This window comes from Ovis aries, chromosome 10 (assembly GCF_016772045.2).
Source record: "Ovis aries strain OAR_USU_Benz2616 breed Rambouillet chromosome 10, ARS-UI_Ramb_v3.0, whole genome shotgun sequence".
Lineage (NCBI taxonomy): Eukaryota > Metazoa > Chordata > Mammalia > Artiodactyla > Bovidae > Ovis > Ovis aries.
Genome location: NC_056063.1, coordinates 69801684 through 69814972, shown reverse-complemented (window position 1 = coordinate 69814972; position 13289 = coordinate 69801684). Strand labels below are relative to the sequence as shown.

General features: G+C 47.1%; 2 protein-coding genes across 2 annotated transcripts; one reads left to right on the top strand and one right to left on the bottom strand.

Moving 5' to 3' along the window:
- Positions 1-7131: 7131 nt before the first annotated feature.
- On the bottom strand, positions 7132-9860 carry LOC105612090 (uncharacterized). The gene is made up of 3 exons (XM_042255124.2): positions 9779-9860; positions 9065-9668; positions 7132-8802 (listed from the first exon to the last, which is right to left on the bottom strand). The coding sequence occupies exons 1-3, from the start codon at positions 9858-9860 to the stop codon at positions 8580-8582; spliced, it is 909 nt and encodes a 302-aa protein (XP_042111058.1). The 3' UTR covers positions 7132-8579.
- SOX21 (SRY-box transcription factor 21) lies at positions 9011-12903 on the top strand. Its single transcript, XM_042254986.1, has one exon. It carries the CDS (start codon positions 10505-10507, stop codon positions 11336-11338), a length of 834 nt encoding a protein of 277 aa, XP_042110920.1. The 5' UTR covers positions 9011-10504; the 3' UTR covers positions 11339-12903.
- Positions 12904-13289: the final 386 nt, after the last annotated feature.

Here is a 13289-nt window from a genome sequence, read left to right as displayed (position 1 = left end):
AAGCGCATTGAAAAGCGGCGCTGCAGGCATGCCCGTGACCGAAGCGTCTGGCCACTCCTGACAACGGCCTGGAATGTGAAATTGGAGGCTGATAATGAACAAAAGGACACGTCAACTAGGAAGTTAGTGTATGGAAACACTTTAGCGCACAAACAAAGCATTAAAATACAATTCGGCTCTACAAATACCAGGAGGGCGATAAGTCCACTGAGGTCATGAGTCACCTTTTCAGGCAGCTGGAACGATTAGATGCCGATTGCTATCAGCCAAACCACCATCCTTTACTGCTTCTGATTCCTGCCTTGTGCCCTCTTACCACATGCAAGTCACAAAAATTAGAAGGCATTATGGCATTTGCTTGCTCATGCGTTATTTCACCCTGCCTCTAGAGAAAGGAATGGTTATGTGCTGAGCACAGCAAATGTCCTCATTTAGGCATGGATTGTGGAGTGACGGGGGGGGGCTTGGCCTGTCCTAGACACACTGGACCAAGCAGGCACTTTCCCCTAAGGTGGTGCAAGAAGCCACAGGAAACTGGCCCCTCAGCCCGTAATGGTGCAGATAGAAAAACTGTGGTTCCTAATGCAAGGAATGCAAGATAGCGCAATAGCATAAAAACAAGTTGGGGCAAAAGGCCAGCACAGTAACAGGGCAGGTGGTGAGCAACGGTATTTGGCAAAACCTCTGCTAGTCTGATGGAGGAATAGAGGACAGAGAAATTTATACCAATAGAGTTACACCTCTAGTGTGCAGGGTTCATGGACCCAGACACCTTGTATTCTTGTTCTAGAGAAAGACTGGACGGTTTGGTTGGTCAGGTAACTAAGAAAAGCATAACCAAGCAGAATTCCAGGAAAAATGTGTAGATGTGTGCGATTGGGCGACAGTGGGACCAGCACAGAACTAGATCGCTGAAAGCGTCAAGCCCTGGAAAGACTGTGGAGACCCTCCCTCCCATGACGCCGTACGTTTGTGAGGAAAAAGATAAGAGCATCTCCTATCATGCCCTCTTGTTCAACAATGAACCGAAGAGTCTAGACGGTGCAGAAAGGTAAGAAAAAGTAGAATGTATAAGAACTGGAAGGGAAGAAAGAAAACTCTCAATATTCACAGAGGACATAATTTGTATGTATAAAATCCAAAATAAACTACAAATAAAAATTACATGAATTAAAAATGGTTTCACAAGGTTGCCACTTGCTAAGTCAGCAGACCAAAAGCAATTGTATTTCTACAGACCAGCAACAAACAGAAAATAAAATTATTTTTAATTATTAAATTAATTTTAATTAAAATTATTTAAAAGACATTATCTTTTAATATACATATGTCATCATAAAGCACAGTATTTATAGTATCAAAAGATAAATTTTAAAACCTAGTAATAAGAGATGAATAATAATTCTACCAGAAAACTGTAAGATATTACTCAGAGAAATTAAAAAACAACAAAATTAACCGAAGAATGCTAAGCTCATGGATTAGAAGTGCTAAATTTGTAACTATGTCACTGCTCCCTAAATCAACCCAGGGATTCATAACAATCTTAACTAAAAGGCTTTTTAAAAATATCTGGGTTTTAGTAAATCTTAAAAGTTCTCATCACAAGAAAAAATGTATAACTATATATTGTGACAATTGTTACCTAGAATTATTATGGTGATCATTTTGCCATATATACAAATATCAAATAATTATGTTTTTTTCTTGAAACTAATATAATTATACCTCAGTTTAAGCTTTTAAATTAAAAATACTTGGGTTTTTAAAAAATACTTGGAACCTGACAATCTGTTCTAAAGTGTATATAGGAGGGTGGGACGGAGGTTCTAGATGGAGGGGATCAGTCAGTTCAGTTCAGTCGCTCAGTTGTGTCCGACTCTTTGCGACCCCAGGAACCGAGCCAGGCCTCCCTATCCATCACCAACTCCTGGAGTCCACCCAAATTCATGTCCATTGAGCCGGTGATGCCATCCAACTGTCTCATCCTCTGTCGTCCCCTTCTCCTTCTGCCCTCAATCTTTCCCAACGTCAGGGTCTTTTCAAATGAGTCAGCTCTTCGCATCAGGCAGCCAAAGTACTAGAGTTTCAGCTTCAACATCAGTCCTTCCAATGAATACCCAAGACTGATCTCCTTTAGGATGGACTGCATGGATCTCCTTGCAGTCCAAGGGACTCTCCAGAGTCTTCTCCAGCACCACAGTTCAGAAGGGAATATCTGTATACATATAGCTGATTCACTTCATCGTACAGCAGAAACTAACACAGCATTGTAAAGCAACTATACTCCAATAAAAAATAAATAAAATGTATATGAACGTGCAAAGGTCAAGAATAGCCATGCTTCTTTTGAATAAGAAGAAATGAAAGTACTTGCTCAGCCAGAATTAGGATAGTGCAACAGTAGTGCAAAAACTGAAAAATATGAAGCAAAATGGAGAGTTCAGAAAACAACTCATATCCTATGGCAAAGGGAGCAATAGGAGCAGTATAAAAAGCCACAGCCTTTACAATGACTGGTTCTAGAAAATTGAATGTCCATATGGAAAGAAATCAAGCCTTATACCATACACAGAAATCAATTTCAGATAGATTCTGGAAATGGAGAAATAGCTCCTAGAAGACCACCTCTCCCTTAGAGAATAACCATAAGCTTCGGACAAAATATTAAAAAAAAAAACAACAACTCTTAAATGCCTGCAGGAAAGTCAAAATCAAACAGAAACACAAGGGGACACACTTGGGAAAAGGGTACAGTGCTAGATGAATTTCCCACTTTTACAGTTTTTTGCTTATAAAATACCTCACATATATACAGTCTTAGACACGAACAAGAATGTCTATAACAAACAGTCAGTGTGTGTGTGTGCTCAGTCATTTATGTCGAACTCTTTGCCACCCCATGGACTGTAGCCCACCATGCTCCTCTGTCCATGGCATTTTCCAGGCAAGAATACTGGAGTAGGTTGCCATTTCCTCTTCCAGGGAATCTTCCCAACCCAGGGGTTGAACCCATGTCTCCGGCTTGGCAAGTAGATTCTTTACCACTGAGCCACCTGGGAAGCCCATAACAGCCAGTGCACATCATTAGAAACTGGAAACAACCCACATGCTCATTAACAGGAGAGTATAAGCAAATACACTGTGCTTTATATGCACAATTAAATATTAGACAGCCTGTGAATCAACTCAGTGACATGCACTAACTTTGAATTCAAACATAATTAAAAGAAAAAAGTTCATCACTAAGATTACATAGAAAAGTTTTAACTTATAATAACATTTAAAGCTAAAATATAAAGAAAAACATACTTAACAAGGATACACATAGATGTAGTGTAGAGTTTACTGGGGGGATTTGTTTTGGTAAAGGTATGAAAGTGAAAGTCGTTCCATCCGGTCTGACTCTTTTCAATCCCATGACTATACAATCCATGGAATTCTCCAGGCCAGAATACTAGAGTGGGTAATCATTCCCTTTTCCAGGGGATCGTCCCAACCCAGGGATCAAACCCAGACCTCCCACATTGCAGGTGGATTCTTTACCAGCTGAGCCACCAGAGAAGCGCAAGAATACTGGAGTGGGTAGCCATTCCCTTCTCCAGGGCATCTTCCCAACCCAGAAACTGAACCGGGGTCTCCTGCATTGCAGGCTGATTCTTTACCAGCTGAGCTACCAGGAAAGCCCATGTATAGGTATACCAGCAGATTTTGTTTTGGATGCTGGATTCATAAGTATTTATTATATGATGAAAGGAGGAAAGAGACAGGAAGAAATAAAGAAAGGAAAGAAAGAAGAAAAGAGGGAAGGAAGAAGGAAAGAAAGGGAGAAAAAAAAGAAAGTCACTGATGGAGCAATTATGAGAGTGTATCAAGCACTGGGAATAGTGATTAAACCAATTTCATGTACTTGGATTTCATAAAAGAAAGAGAGGGATGAAGGAGGGTGGAAAGACGGAAGGAGATAGGGTGGTTTGGACAAGTAGGGTTGGGGAAATATACAGACTGAGATTAGATATCATTGTTAAAGGTTTCCCTTTTAGCAGTCCTTGGCTATCAGAGAAAGGGTAGAGATTGGGTTCTGTTTGGCAGTGGGGTATTGAGTTGCAGCTGAAACCAAGCCGGTGCTGACAACCACAGGAACTAGCAGGGAAGCTGACTGCTGGGTGCCAGGACTGGACCTTGGGGCAGCATGTTGCTGTAGGCATGGAACACCTTACTGGAGGGATTCCCTTTGGCCACTCCCTCTCAGAGGAAGCATGGCACTGAGTGAGTCACAAGGAGGCTTGAGGAAGTAGGTGGGATTGAGAATCTGAGCCAGGAAGCAGCTGAGTCTTCCACTCAGAGTGGTGCTGGTGAAGAGCATCGGCTTAGTTCACACCCCACTTCTTCCACTTGCATTTGTGTGACTTTGGGTGAGTTATTCATCCATCAGCTCTAAGCCTCCGTTTCCCAACTGCAAATTGAGGTAACTCTTACCTCATAGAGCTTTCCTAAAAATTAAATGATAGTGTATGCAAAAGGATGGTATCTTAAGAACTCAGTAAATGATAGTTAAAATCAAACTGCTCATCAAAGCAGACCCATCCTCAGATAGGAAACTGAACCTAAGAGGGAGTAACACACAGGTCAAGGAGGTCTGAAAGCTGGAAAGGACAGCCAGACAGAGGAACTTTGTAAAATCGGAAACATGGCTTATCCTACACCCTGCTGGAAGACGTAAGCAGTATTCCCATCTTTCTCAAAATCAACCAGAGCATGCACGGTGGTGAAATTTACAAATAAGGCTACCACACCAGAATCCAGTCTCCTCATTTGAAAACTATGGGTTGGAAGGATTCTTCATTATGTGATACGCTGACTGTTCAACCCTCCTCATTCATTTCTGGTTTTGTTCAATGTTAGCTCTCTCCCACTTAAAAAAAAAGCACTTATCCTAGAGGAAAGTCAATTGCTTTCACAGTATTCTCAGGATCTGAAATTGTACTTTGTGAAGTTGTCTGTCTTGGATTATTTGTATTGCCTTTTTTCCCTCAGGTGTTTTATTTGGGGGAAGGGGGGGACAATGGGTTTTTAAATTTTGTATTTCTTGCTCTGTCATCTAGGTCAACTTCGTTTAGAAATGCCAGCCTGAGTTGAGTACTGCTAAGGAGGAATGAAGAAAGGCATTCTCATAATCCATTTGTATAGTCCCAGTATGGCAGGAGCAGTAAGAATAAAGGGACAGAAATCTCAAAAGAATGAAAATTTAGCAGTAACCAGTCAAAGGTTGCTCTCGCAGCTATTCACTCTAACCATGAGTACCTGACTTAATTCCTCATCTCTCGGGTTTTATGTGGACCATGTGTTTGGGTTTTTTTCCTCCCTTATGGGGGCAGGTTGGGGTGGGGATGATAGGAGAACAACTAGGGAACTAAAGGAGTAGGATTAGAGAACTGTAACAAAAGCCTGAGACTGGCTTTTGTCAGTTTGCTCATTTCCTCCTTAACAGGACAAACAGGCTATATTACTTTTCTATGCAGGTTGAAAGCTTATGAATTCTTTCCTTGCACTTGCTTAAGACCAGAAGCCCGAAGTTCTCTTGACTCCAGCCGTCTGCTCCCACTGCTCCAGGGGTCATAACTTGGCCTCTGCATTTGAAGGCATCACCTTTCCCACCCTGTCACTTCCACCTGGGCACCTCTCCGTACCCTGCCAGTTTGCTTTCTTTGCTGTGGTTTCACCTCCATGGTTCTAGAAAAATGTAACAATGAGCCATCTGGGTGATAATCCAGTGGGAGCACAGAGATGGAATCGATGAAGGCAGAAAAATGATTCAGTTCACTCTGAGCCCCTGTCTTTTGTTGGGATCCAAATATTCTCCCTCCCTTTTATAGAAGAGAAAGAGAAAGAAGAAGAAAGCCAGTTACTTTGGCATTGCCAAGGTATTAAAAATAAAAAAAATTCCCAACAATCTCATTGCTGCCTCCTAGTGAAAGTTTTAAAATTGAAAAAGACCATTCACAGGGAGGACCTAAGGGAAAAAGAAGAAAGTGACTTTGCACAGACTTTTGCCCAAACTATGTCTGAGAAAGTGTCTGCCTCTCAGCTGCAGATTAGATATATTTGTGGTCATAGGTATTCCTTGGCCACAAGGCAAATACAGAGCCTGTATAGGTTCCACGGATGGAGGTACACAGTCCTTTGGGTGCTTGCCATCCACTTGGCAATATAAAGCCCATGAAGTGAAGTGAAGTCACTTAGTTGTGTCCAACTCTTTGCGACCCCATGGATTGTAGCCTACCAGGCTCCTCTCTCCATGGGATTCTCCAGGCAAGAGTACTGGAGTGGGTTGCCATTTCCTTCTCCAGGGGATCTTCCCGACATAGAACTTGTAATTCTCTTTCAAAGTATTTTTCCTTCACTGTTCACTCACACAGACTACTCTCTTTCTTATATCTTGGTATTTTTTCACTTTTATGTCACAATGTACAAGAACAGTGGTAAAGAATCCGCCTGCCAATGCAGGAGACCTGGGTTCGATCCCTGGGTTGAGAAATTCCCCCGGAGAAGGAAATGGCAACCCACTCCAGTATTCTTGCCTGGGGAATCCCATGGGCAGAGGAGCCTGGCGGGCTACAGTCCATGCGGTCGCAAAAAGTCAGGTGCCACTGAGCATACACACAGGCAGAGAAATGTAGAACAAATATGTAAGGTTCCACGAGTTCAAACATAAGCTCTGTGGACACTAAAACTAAATCGTCATTTCAGTACATAAGAAAGGGAATGGCAAGAAAACTTACAGAGAAAAGCTTAACCAGACTCAGTCAAGAGGCATGAAGGCCCATGAATAGCAGCCGTGATTTGCTGCTGTCCCCCATGAGGGTTCATCCTGGGGGCCTCTAGATGAAAAGGCTCTAGGCCAAGAATACTGATCCCCTAATAACCAAAACTGAAAGCCAAACCTCTCCTAGTGTGAAATTGTATTAGGTGAATAGCAAACAAGCACACAAACAACCATTTTCTTTTTAGGTATGGGAACATCTTCCCCCCCACCCCCCACAGTTCAACATTCATGAACTTAAAGAACTTTCAAATCTGGTTCATTTAATATCACTAAACAGGCAATACCACACAATTCATAAAACCATATCCTAGGAAGCTTATACATTTTATTTTTATAAGATATTTCACATAAAGGCATATATTTCAATCATATATGCAAACATTTCATGGTAATAATTTATTGCAATTGATTTCTAAACTTAAATTTGAAAATATACAATAATTTAAATCACCAATATAAAAATGTTTCTCAGTCCTTATCCTTTTGTATATATCAAAATAATTTTCAAGATTAGACTCAACTTTATTCACAATAATCTTAGTAACAGTTTTCACATTTGCACCCCTATACATATATATGTCCTTTGTATGACAGTGTATATTTTGTCTCAAACCTATTATATAAGTTAGTAGGTTAAAAGCTCGGGGGTGATAGTTTCATAGTTTATCATCGCAAGACAGTATATTTAATACTCTAGTCTATGTAATTACTCCTGCTAGGGTTTTAACAGTTGCTCCACCCAGTCTGTGAACAGAGTGTCTTTATAGAGCCTGTAAAGGAATATGGTTCTAAAGAAATCAGTCCAATTGTTTTAGCAATACAAGGGCTGATGCAAAGTAAACATTTGTGTGGTATCTTAAGAAAGAGTGTCACTCCCATACATTTCACTGCTGATTTGCATTCTGTATGTCATCACAGCAACTAGGAAGAAAAAGCAACAATCACTATTTTTTTATTAAAATGAGCAATAAAACAAGCCTAACTTTTAAATAAAACTGATGGCCTAAAAATGTTTTTATATAAGTTCAATAAGTTCTTTATACCTGCATATGTGTTTGTGTTCGAACTGGACATGAATTGCAGGGAAAACTTAAAAGAGTTAACTGATTGTAGAACTTCCTACTTGTACACACCACATGGCTAGGACAAATCCGCACTGCCAAAGAGGCAAGCAAGTTCCCCATGAAGGGCAGGCCAACTTGTGAATGAAACTTCCAGACTGATCGTGTTAGAAGATGTGCTGCAAGCATACCAAGAAGTGAGGAAAATCTGCAAACAAAAATATGCTGTTTGATCTTTGCATTATGTCAAATATAAAGGAAAAAGCTGCTCCTACTAAAGGAAATTGTGGTTAACAGCATAAAAATATTCCAGTACAGAGTGACTAGTACGTTTCACTTTTGTCTTTCAGAGAAACGTTTTATACTTCTTACTGATTTTGAACACCTTCATCCTATCTGTGCGTGAGATACTGTGAGGCTAACTAACTGTACCATAAACCGATCAGCATATGGATGACTAGCGACTAGAACGAAAACAAACCCCCAGAATTTTAAAAGATCCGAAGAGTCGGCCAAGGATGCCAGTTCTCAGCCTGGGCTAGTTCCTTTTCGAAAGGGTTGCCAGGCGTACGCTCAGCCCCTCCTGTTATCTTTCACTCCACTACCTCCGACTGGGTGCATCACTAGTGCAAGAAAATTCGCGAAGCATCTGCGGCAAGTAACACCTGGACCTCCAAGGAAGCACCTTCTTGCTAGGAAAAGTCTCCAGCATTTTCTGGGCTGCGTCCCCTCTTCCTCCGAACCGCGTGAGGCTCTCCTCCACGTGCGCGCCTCCTTCCTCCAGGGCAGAGGATCCCAGACCCGCGACCACCGATGCTCCGCCCGGCCGGGGCCGCCGGGACGACCCCAGGGGTGGCGGAAGCCAAACAGTGCGCAAACTCGGCGGCGCGCCTCGGAGTCTCCTCTCGCCTAAACCTGTTCTCAAGTGAAAAGCGGGTGGGAGGAGGAGTACGGGGGTGGGGGTGTGGGGTGAGGAGGGGGAGAGGCGGCAGGGATACTGTTTAATTCGCGGTCCTGAGGGTGTGGGAGCGGGAGGAGGCTCTGCTGGTCCCTCCTCCTCCCTAAGTGCTGGGCTCCACCTCCGCGTGCCCCCAGATATACACACACTCAGCGGCGGCCGGCCATGCACACCCAGCGCCGGCTTCGGGCACGTGTACACGCAGGTAGCGACACTCACCTGAGCCCGTGCACAGGGCTCCTGTCGCCTCGGGAGCGGCGGCTGGCGGCCTGGGCTGGAAAGGGGCCCACGGTGCTGCAGGAGAGGGGCAATTGGGAGCAGCCCCAGCGCGGATCTGCGAACTGAGGTGATGGCGCGCCTTCCTTAAATCCTACCCACTCATCTGCTGCCACCACCACCACCACCACCACCACCACCCCGCACCCCGCCTCTTGCACCTCCGCCCGCTCGGCTCTGGCCGAGGAAGCCCGCCCAGAGGGGCTCCGGCCGCGGAGCACACGCGGGCGCACGCTCCGAGGCGAGCGCGCCGAGAGGGGCGCGGCGGCGCCGGCGCAGGAAACTTGGGCGAAGTTAGTTGCAAGTCCCGGGCGGAGGCCCAGAGGACCGAGGAGTGGGACGCGGCCGGTGCCTGGCCCGCGGCGCCGCGCGGAGGCTGGCTCGTGCTCCGCGCCCAGCGCGCTCCGGGTGCCCGAGTCGGCCGACGCGCCAGGAGGGCTTGAGAGAGCCGAGCCGGCATGGCCCCAGGGACAGCAAGACGCGCCGACCCGGCGAGCCGGGAGGATTTCCTTTGAGGCACGGCGATCGATCCCAGGCTTTCTGAATCCTCAGCCAACCTCCTGCCCCGACCCGCAGCCGGAGAGGAAGACCCACGAGGCAGGTGCTGGGGTGCGGAAAGCCCCCCCCCCCGACCCCGCGCCCTAAACCCCAGCCCACCAGGGGGGTTCCCATCAGCGCACCCCGCCTGCTGCGAGCGAGGAAGACCGGCCGGTGCTGCGGTATTTGTATTTATATCCATTGCGGCGCTCTGCGTTCCCTCGGTGCGCCCGGACCCCCCTCCTCTTCCTCCTCCCGGCCGCCCCCCCTCCTCCCCCACCCCCCATCTGCCACTGTCAAATGAGAAAGTCACCGAGGAGAACCCAAACACTCCAGCCGCCGAGAGCCCCCTTTGGCACTTGGCAGCACGCGGCGGCTGACTCCTCTGCTCAACTTGGTGGCGCCTCCGCGACGCAACTTTCGGAGCTGCTGTGCATTTAACAGGGGAAAGACCGAGGAGGGGGACCGCGCTGCTGGGTGGCGGCCACCTGCGGGGAGTTCGCAAGCGGACGCCACCGGACAGGAAGGACACAAAGAAAGCAAAGGGCAAACTGCCACCGTGGGGGTGGGGACACCGCCGAGAAGTTCTCCTGCCTCGGGGAGGATTTTGTTTTCCGCTCCCCCTCCCCCGAGCGCCTGGCCGGCCGGAGACAGCAGAACATCCACGGGCGCGACGCGGCCCGGGGCTGGTCCTCCGGCTTCGTTCCGGCGGGAGCGACGCCGGGGTGAAAAGTGGGGCGCGGCGGGCCGGAGGGGTCCCCGCCAACAGCCAACATTGATTTCCTCCGGGCCGAGAGCGACGGCCCGGGCGGCGGCGGCGGGCTGCAGCCGCGGCAGGGCGACAGCATGTCCAAGCCTGTGGACCACGTCAAGCGGCCCATGAATGCCTTCATGGTGTGGTCGCGGGCTCAGCGGCGCAAGATGGCCCAGGAGAACCCCAAGATGCACAACTCGGAGATCAGCAAGCGCCTGGGCGCCGAGTGGAAGCTGCTCACCGAGTCGGAGAAGCGGCCGTTCATCGACGAGGCGAAGCGCCTGCGCGCCATGCACATGAAGGAGCACCCCGACTACAAGTACCGGCCGCGGCGCAAGCCCAAGACGCTGCTCAAGAAGGACAAGTTCGCCTTCCCCGTGCCCTACGGCCTGGGCGGCGTGGCCGACGCCGAGCACCCGGCGCTCAAGGCGGGCGCCGGGCTGCACGCGGGCGCGGGCAGCGGCGGCCTGGTGCCCGAGTCGCTGCTCGCCAACCCCGAGAAGGCGGCCGCTGCCGCCGCCGCCGCCGCGGCGCGCGTCTTCTTCCCGCAGTCGGCGGCCGCCGCCGCCGCGGCCGCGGCCGCGGCCGCCGCCGGGAGCCCCTACTCGCTGCTTGACCTGGGCTCCAAGATGGCAGAGATCTCGTCGTCCTCGTCCGGCCTCCCGTACGCGTCGTCGCTGGGCTACCCGACCGCGGGCGCCGGCGCCTTCCATGGCGCGGCGGCGGCGGCTGCAGCGGCGGCCGCGGCCGCCGGGGGGCACACGCACTCGCACCCCAGCCCGGGCAACCCGGGCTACATGATCCCGTGCAACTGCAGCGCGTGGCCCAGCCCCGGGCTGCAGCCGCCGCTCGCCTACATCCTGCTGCCGGGCATGGGCAAGCCCCAGCTAGACCCCTACCCCGCGGCCTACGCCGCCGCGCTATGACCCCCGCGGGGCGGCCTTGCCGGGACCGGTGTGCCCACGTGTACATATGTATAGGTACGAGCTCTGCGGCCTCCCCACGCGCCCTCCCGCGACGGGGGCCCCCCCGGTGTGTGTGTACATAAGGTGTATAGATGCCAGTCGGGGCGCTAGTGGCCGAGCGCGCGAATACGCGGGCGAGTGTGCGTGTGAATTGACAGGATCCTTTCAGACCTGCACCCCGCAGACAACTTTCAAGAGGGCAGTTGTATCCGGCAGCGGTGGCTGTTTGCTTTGCACTTCGGAACCTGTTGCGTTTTGGCCCACAGAGGTGGAGGAATAACTTTTTTTTTGACATGTTGGGCTTTCCAGCTTTCTCTGTGGGAAGTTTACTGTCGGTTTTGCTTTTGTTGCCCATTGTTTTTCTTTTATTATTATTATTATTTTCTCCTGGTCTGTGTTGCATGCACTCTGTTCAAACGTTAGGTCTGAAATGGTTGGCACAAGGGAAAAGCTGATCTGTGTCATTAGTTTCTCGGAACGGGATGGCTCCGAGCAGCCTTGCTCCCTATTTGTACTGTTTGAACTTTGCAAATCTCTGTTCTCTCAAGCAGAACCCCTAGACCGGATCCATTCTTGACCAGTGACCGGCTCGAATCTGGCCTTTTGTGTGTGAGACGATCACGGTTTCTTTTGTTTATCCTGCCATATGCAAATCAGACCAAGAGCTCTTTCTCAAGAGCAAGGACCGCAAACAAGAAATGTGTGTGAAATGAAAAGTTGTCAATTGGATTTTCTCCTTAAAAAAAAATCTACTAGAAGTCTCCTGAGTCCACTTGCTAGAATTTTTGACACAGTTTACACAGAAAAAGGCATTGTTCCTATTTTTTCATTATGGCTGAGTTTCACCTTCAGATTGTAAATGTGTATATGTCCGTGAAAGCATTGAGTCTGAAAATGTGTTATTTGCGTTGCCCTAAATGTGAGTCAGTTTTCGACTCTCAAACATTTTGAACAAATGTCAAAGTTAACTTCTAAAAATTGCGAGACTATTTCAGACCCGCAATTTTATCTAAGATTAAATCAGACTTTTTTGTCTGAGTGGTAATTATATATTTATTATTTAGCAAAACAAAACAAAAACCAGAATTGTTTTGACAGATGTCTCTTCTTTCAGCTAGCGTTTCTCCACCAACTCAAACCGCTTAAATGTGTTTTGGAGTTCCCTCCCTAATTAGCTTATTTTTTAGATCACCTGCAATTCATTTGCAAATGATGATAAAACACATTTTAGAGAAAAGAACCTCATTTGTAGCTTTTTTCTTTTTAAGTGTATATATTTTGACTACTGTTTGTGAATGAAGTTGGCTAACATGTATTTAGTTTCATTTTGGCTTTATGTAATATAAAGTTTTTAAAAGTTTAAGTATTGGTTTTAACCTTTATGTGTAAATGGTTTTTCTTGTGTGATCTTCTAATTTAATATTAGACGTCTAAACTATATCTGTAAATTAGAACCCGACTATCACTCTGTTCATTTTTTTTGAACAAAGAGTTTAAATAAAGCCTGAACCAGGGAAAAGAGAAAATCCTCTATTTCTTGTTGAGTTCCTAACAAGATTTTTATCTGAATTGCCCTTACGTGCCTGGTCCAGGTGAAGTGTAAGGTATCCTCCAAAGGCAGTCTTTGTTTCACTTTTGAATAGATTTACTAGGAAATCTAAATCAAGCCATTGTTATTCAGAGCCAAAAACCTGATTTATCACATTTTTAATCGTGAATAGGAAAGAAGATAAAAAAAAACCAAGTAGTTGTATTATCTTGGGGGGAAAAAAAGGCATTCATGAACCAGTAGAACAGAGCCCATTGAAAACATCCAGACCGTTTAAAGCATTTCACCAGTTTCCAGTAACATTTTAAGAGGGGAAAGTTGCCTGACCACTTTATCTTGTTAGCAGGAGAGCCCCACTGCTTA